General features: G+C 44.7%; 1 protein-coding gene across 1 annotated transcript in view; it reads right to left on the reverse strand.

The window, feature by feature from the left end:
• Window positions 1–1,166: 1,166 nt before the first annotated feature.
• Npsr1 (neuropeptide S receptor 1) overlaps window positions 1,167–7,124 on the reverse strand; it is a 173,461-nt gene continuing 167,503 nt past the window's right edge. Inside the window, exons 7-9 of the mRNA XM_005412989.2 lie at window positions 6,022–6,108; window positions 2,066–2,246; window positions 1,167–1,257 (exon numbers count right to left, since the gene is read on the reverse strand). Of these exons, the coding sequence (XP_005413046.1) occupies window positions 1,167–1,257; window positions 2,066–2,246; window positions 6,022–6,108 (359 nt within the window). The remainder of the gene's footprint in view (window positions 1,258–2,065; window positions 2,247–6,021; window positions 6,109–7,124) is intronic.

Below are 7,124 nucleotides of genomic sequence, written 5' to 3' on the forward strand. Positions count from 1 at the left end.
TATACTGAGCATTTTAATGACTCTACTTGCAGTCAGAAAAAAAAAAAAAAAAAAAAAAAAAGGAAGAAGATGAAAAAGAAAAACGATTTAAACTCTGTAAGAGAGGATTTTGCCAAGGAGATTTTAATGTCAAGGACGTATGTGAGGCTAAAAATAAGGTGCTCACGAGTATCCTAGAGCGGTGGGTGGGGATGTATACATAATCAAATTAAATTATTCCATTTCCACTTATGGAAAACCCTGAAGGAGAAAATTGTCAAGAAAACATTTAGTCATATTTCACTTGGATTATGCTTATAAGTACCAAGCTCCAGACCTGTCAAAATAAGCCTACAGCACTTGCTGGCAGAGGTGTTGGGTAGACCATCGCTTTGACATGCAAAAAAGATAAAGAGCTTACAAAACCACCAAGTCGGGAAAGCGCCCAGTGGAAGAGAGGATTGTGGGAGGTAAAGGGGAAGAAGTGCTTCCCAGGTGTGAGGATTGGGGCTCAGTGACCCAGATGTGGAATGCAGAGGGTGGAACCTTCAAAAGTGCTTGAGCTCCTGGTCCCAACTCTCTGGCGCCTGTGGCTTTTTATCACATTTCCTTCCTATCAGGGAAAGATCTTCTGCAGTGTGACCTTGCTCACGACTGTGCTCTTCCCACAAACCACTGCTGACACAGTGGGACTGCGAGGTTTGCTGCTGCCAACAGAGTCATTTGCAAAAGGACCTCCAAGCATGGTGCCCGGAATTGAATGGGTTTGTTGGCATTTTGGAGACAAACATCTTGGCAACAGCCATCAAACTTCCAATTTGAAGCAGGCAAGGACAAGTCTAGTCTTGGTTGAATCTTTTATCTTCTTCTTTGTTATAATTAAGAGACTCAGGGACAAACAATCTGATTTCTTTGTTGCTTCTGCTCATCAGTCTCCTTGGCTCACCCCAGCCAGGACCCTGGGCCAGTGCGCTCTGTCTCCTGGGCTCAGGTGATGACCACTGGGAGGAGGGCTGGGAATAGCAAGGAGAGGACAGGTGTTTTCCTGGGCCAGGTGAAGAGTGGTGGGTGTGTGCTGGCCAATGCTTGCAGTGCAGGTGACACCATGGCCAGGGTTCCATGCACATGCAGGGCCTGGGAGAGGAACCCTGGAAGGCTGACCTGGCTTCGTCTCAGCCTGCCCCGAGCTAGATGAATTCTGGCTTGGACAAAAACTGCAGCTCATGCCTCTCACTTCTCTCTCGGCAGGTCATTTTGGGCTCCTGTGATTTTTGTTCCCTATAGAAAACCAGAATGAGACAGTGAGGGAAAATAATTTGACCTGATACAAAGGGAAGGAGAGATGTTGACTGGAGGCAAAGATTAGACAGCTGCTAACATTTCCCACAGAACACCTGACCTTCCTCCTCCACCACTCACTCACAGCCTCCCTTCCTGCAGCAGGGCACAGAGGAAAGGGACTTCACTGCCCGAGATGTGGACACTGCTCTCAGCCCCATTTACATAAGGAAACTGAGGCTTCCAAGAGTGATAAACTCCCCACGGTCACATACAGCTATGATCAAGCAATGGCAGGATTGGAACCCTCGTCTTAGTCTATTCTGCTATTTTCTGTAGATTTCTCCACTTATTCCCCACAGCATGTGCAAGAAAGCAGCATGGTGGCAGTAGCTGTGGGAGGGATTTAATTTCAGCTCTGCTCTTAAGTGTTTATGTCTCCTTAATGGTGTCATTGGATCATGTGACATCACAAGATTTTTCTTTTTTTAATCTATAAGGTGGTGGAAGTCCTCCAGCATGGTCTACTATGACCAGACCGTATTGCAGCAGCTCATGTGGAGAAGCCTTGAGTACAGCAAATGTCTAAATGTGTCGTGATTGAGACAGAGGTTACAGGACATGTGGTGGTGTGGAAGAAAGAGCCATGGCTGTGATCCATGAGTTGAATTTCTCACACTAGTGGGACCTTCCTGACCCTGGAGTGTCTCAGCTGTGAAATGAAGACACTATATCCTGTTGGGCACTTTGGAAGGCAGAGCACACTCGGTGGCAACCAGTGTCTGAGGCAGGCAGCTGCACCCCATACCTGCAGGGGAAGCAGATGGTGCTGCTGAAGACACAGTAGATGATGGGGTTGATGGCACTGTTCAGGGCTGGTAGGTTCTGGATGATCACAGAGGCATAGAAACGCTCCTTGGTGTCTGGAAGGAGGTTAAAGTTGTCCAAGATGTCAAACAGGAAGTATGGGCTCCAGCAGATGGTGAAGGCTGGGGAGAAGAGAACTATTAGCACTACAGAGGCCACAGCCCAGGGGCTTGGTCAACCTTGACTGGAGTTTCAACTGGATGTTCACTGGTACCTGCAGTCTCGCAAAAATATCTGCGCTGCAAACACTGTGAGAGTCGCTGTGTGTGTTAGCACTGGTATCATGTTCTCTTGAACATGTACTCGTGTCTATACACACACTCTGAAGATGACATTTTCAAACCAAGCAGTGTTCTTGGATCTGTGAAGGAGGGTGATGTCAGATTTCTGCTATTGTGGACTTGGTGTTGAAAGACCAGGAACTTATGGCCTTACACAGATCCTCCCATCCAACACAGTGCTGCAAAAAACCTAGCAAAATTCCTTGGCAAATTTCTGGGTCCAGACAGAACAGGGAGCATTTGATCAGACAGTGTTCCTAGTTTCAGGGAATAGCATGGGGAAAGAGTGATCCTAATATTTTCAAAGCACAGCCCTGTTTAAACATAATGTTCTCAATTTTTCTTTTCCATTTCTAGTTAACCTCTCCAAAAAATACCCATCTAATATCCTTGCCCAAGTTACTTGATGTATGTGAGCCCTCAGATTCTGTCAAGCTCTAACACCTCAAAGGAAATGGCTTGGATGTGGGAGTTTAGAGTGTGAGGATTCATTTTATATACAACTTGATTGGGCTCCGGACATTTGGTTAAACACTATTCTGGGTGCATTTATGAAGTTGTTTCTGGATAAGATTAATGTTTGAGTCAGTAGACTAAGAAAAGCAGGTTAGCCTCATCCAATCTGTTGAGGCCTGAGTAGGACAGATTCCCTTTCTCTGACTGTCTTTGAGATGGGCCGTTGGTCTTCTCCACCTTCGCACTTGGAGTCAGACTAGAACGTGCACCAAGTATTCTGTTTTCAGGCTTTTTAACTCTGATCTGAGCTAAAACTTACACCATTATCCCTCCAGGGTCTTCAGCTTGTGAAGTGGAGAGGTTGAGACTTACCGGCTTTCATAATAATGAGTCAGTTTCTCATAATAAATTAGAATCCATCTGTTTATTGATCACCCATTCATGCATTCATCATCTATCCATAATCTATCTATCTATCTATCTATCTATCTATCTATCTATCATTTATCATCTATCTATCTAATCTACCTATTCATCCATCCATCATCCATCATCTGTCTATCTGTCTAGAGATTACAGATTGACACAAGGCCACTGCTTTGGGGCTGAACAACCCCCCCTCTCTATCTCTCTGTCCCTCTCTCTCTCTGGCACTCTTGCTTCATCTTCACTACTCTCTCTGTCCCATCCCCACAGGATTTTTTCTCAGAGTAGGAGAAATTTGGCTTTTGTGGCCATCTTCATAAAGAGACAAGCTTTCCCCATAATTATTTGAGAGGCATTGCAGCTTTCTGGGGGTTTTGGAATGAGGAATTAACCCACAATATTTTGGCCCCAGATGATGGCAGTGTGTTAGAAGATGGGATCCATTCAAACAGAAAGACCAGGGACCATTCTGGACCCTGAATGATGAATTCTTCACTGTCCCAAGAAGAGTAGTCTTGGGGCTCCAGGTATAAAAATGCTCTCTGTGTTCATGTGGTCGTGTGTGTGTGTGTGTGTGTGTGTGTGTGTGTGTGTGTGTGTGTGATTGCAGGGATACCAATTCTTCTGCATGCCTCAGGTATGCCACCCCAGCCAGCAAAAGCTCAACCACATCCAGACATTGTTCAATGCCCAGCTGGACATTCACACATGTGAGAATGCTATTTATAATTACTTCAGTCTAGAAACCTTACTGTCTTTTACATATGTATGGAGATATTTTCCAGAAAAACTGAGTTTTTCGGAAATGCAATTCCCTTGTAAACAGAGGAAAGATTACTTTGTTTAGTTTGGAGCTTTCTCCAGCTTTGCTCACCTGCTCAGAAAATCAAGTCACTGACAGTGAGACTGCTTACAATTTTAGTGTCTCCATGAAAACACACCTGGGTTGGCTTCCATTTGTAGCTGTTACTATGTCTAGGTGTAAACATCTGACTAATTTATTATTCTTCTAGTGCAGCAGTCCTCATCTAGTAACATGCCAAAAATTGGTATTGTTATATAAAAATGATTGTCTTTCTACTTTTTAGATAATTGTTGGGACAATACATTTATTTTAAAACATTTTGGCAGATAAGTATCACTTATACATGTCACTCAAGGATGGTAAAAGTCCATTGCAAAATATTTGTCCTAAAAAGGGTCTCTTTGGTCTGTCCACACTTGCTGAGCCTCTCGTGGGCATCCCTGCTGCAGACTGAAGGGTATCATAGGGTTTCGGAATATGGATCATGCCTATAAAAAAAATGCATGTGTGAGCACACACTCTTCTCCACTCAATATTTGGGGGATGTGAATCTGTAGTTCCGGGTGGGAAGGCAGGGGAGTCTTTGATCTGCCTCACAGCCTCTGAAAACCACTTCTGAGAGCCGTGATGAGTCGTACCTGCTCTGCCCTGCTCTGCCCGCACTATGGTCCGTGCCCAGACTCTGGAGCTGAGTCACACTGCACTGAGTGTGGTCTGTCTGACATTTTGCTGTTGTATTGTAGAACAGGGAGGCAGGCTGTTTCAGCAATTTGACATGCAGCTAATGATTTCTTGGGGCTTCTAAGGACTGCCAGAGATGCAAGGAGAGTGCATTTCAGCTAAATAGAGAGAAGGAATCAGAAGTCCTGTTCCTTCTTGCCTCTCCTTTTTTTTTTTTTCTGGTACCAGAGGTTGAACTCATGACCTTGCACTTGCTGGGCAGGCGCTGTGCCGCTGAGCTAAAGCCCTTACCTCTCCTTATTCACTGGTTTATTCAGCACATATTAACTGAGTGGTGTGTATGGGACCTTTATTCAGGCGTTGGTGATAATATGTAAGTAAAACAAAAGCAAGTCATTGTTCTCATGGGTTTATTGCTCCAGCAGGGGAGGTAGATAATAAGAGGGACATGTACATATCATAATAAGAAATAGATAGATGATGGATAGATAAATGAAAGATGATATCTAGATGTAGATGATAAATAAGTGATAGAAAATACATGATAGACAGACAGACAGGCAGAATTAGGGGGAAATAGGAACCATGAAGTAAAACAAAACCAGATAAGACTAGAGGAGATTGCTGAAGAAGACTTGTCATTGTCAAAGATGCCTGATGAAGATGTCATTGTCGGAAACAAAACAAGGTGGGAAGTAAACTGTACATCCATCTTCCCGGAGAACATTTTCAGTTCTCCTCAAAGTTGGGAACAGTGCAAGGTGAATTTTTCAGGTGCTAAGAGCAGAGAGAAAAGAAGAGGAAAAGGCAGAAGATGGGAAGGAGGAGGGGTGGAAAAGGGGCCATAGGGAAGATTAGGAGTAACTTCAAGAGTAAATGTCCAAGACAAGTGGGACACGCTTCCATTATTCCTCTGCTTGTGAACTTCAGGCCTGCATAGAGCATGTCTTCAAAGAGGCAACTGGTAGAGCAGGGTGATCTGAGCCCTGGCTTCAGCTACTTTGGTCCTGATCTGATTTTCTCCAAATTTTCCAGTTCAGGCTCCTGAAGGAGCGCTACATTCATGAGCGGGGCATAGGAACATAATATCAACTCTTGGAGAAGCTACAGATAGGCCAGTGAGTCTCATACATCCCTTCCCAAGCTGAGAAAAAAGAAGTGCATAGATCCTCTCTTATGTCGCCTTACCAGCAGCTTGCTTTGGGAAGGTTTGTACAGTTTTTCAGCATAAGGAGGGACTTTGCTTACCAAGAACAATGATGATGCTGTACTTGATGGCCTTGACTTTCGCCTTTGAGATGATCCCTCGGTTGTAGCTGGTGCACAATTTCCCATCTGGAGAAAAAATGAGGTGGGGGGAGGGGTTGTAAAATGAAATGTTTAAGATGTGACAATTTTTGGTTTCTGCCAACAGAAATACTGAGTGATAGACTTGCAGCTTTCGTGTGGGCAGGACAATGCAACATCCTGTGTGCCTACACCCTCCCTGCACATTTTTAGAATGAAGATGGCTCAGGGCTGCTTGCTGGAAATTGCTCAGCTTGCAGCTTAGTGCCATACCCCCATCCTGTGCGACGCCTGCTGTACTAGTCAGCTTTTCGTCACTGGGGACACAATGCCTGACACCCACAATTTAAAGGAAGAGAGGTTTATTGGGCTCTTAGTTTCAGAGGATTCTGTCCATGTTTGGCTTGCTCCAATGCAAAAGCATCATGGTGAAAAGGCCTGGTGGAGGGAAGCTATTTACCTCATGGTGGCCAGGGAGCATGGCAGGGCAAAAGCACCAGAGTAGAAGGAGCCAGGGACTATATATAGTCCCTAAGGTCACACCTACATGACCCACCCAGACACACTCAGAAGTATGCTTTACTAATCTCCTAGGTGGCTCCCAAGCCAATCAAGTTGATTCAGTTAAGTTTATCCAGTACAGCTAGCCTCTCTGGAGACACGATCAGATGGCCAGAACTAGCTGCAGCTGGAATTAGACCACATGACCACAGAGTCCAAAGCCTTCCCCTCTTCTCTGAACCCAAAGATGTACTGAGATACTACGGGGTTGCTTCAGCAACCTGAATAAAGTCACTTTTCTGGACTGGTTGCCCCAGACCAGCTGGACTGATTCATCTGAAGCAGAAACTCCATATATATCTTTGAAGAGCCATCTTTAGAAGCCAGAGGCTTTGCATTTCCTGGAGTGTTAGATTAAAGACACTTTCCACTAAACTCATTGGGAGATCAGAGGGCAGGCGGTTGATTATATTGTCACCTAGTTGCCCTGTGGAAGGTATTTCCAGTTTCCATTTTAAACAGATTTTGCAGCACAAATGTCATTCTCAAAAACATTTCTAAAA

Source organism: Chinchilla lanigera, unplaced genomic scaffold (genome assembly GCF_000276665.1).
Source record: "Chinchilla lanigera isolate Chin_1 unplaced genomic scaffold, ChiLan1.0 scaffold00159, whole genome shotgun sequence".
Classification (NCBI taxonomy): domain Eukaryota; kingdom Metazoa; phylum Chordata; class Mammalia; order Rodentia; family Chinchillidae; genus Chinchilla; species Chinchilla lanigera.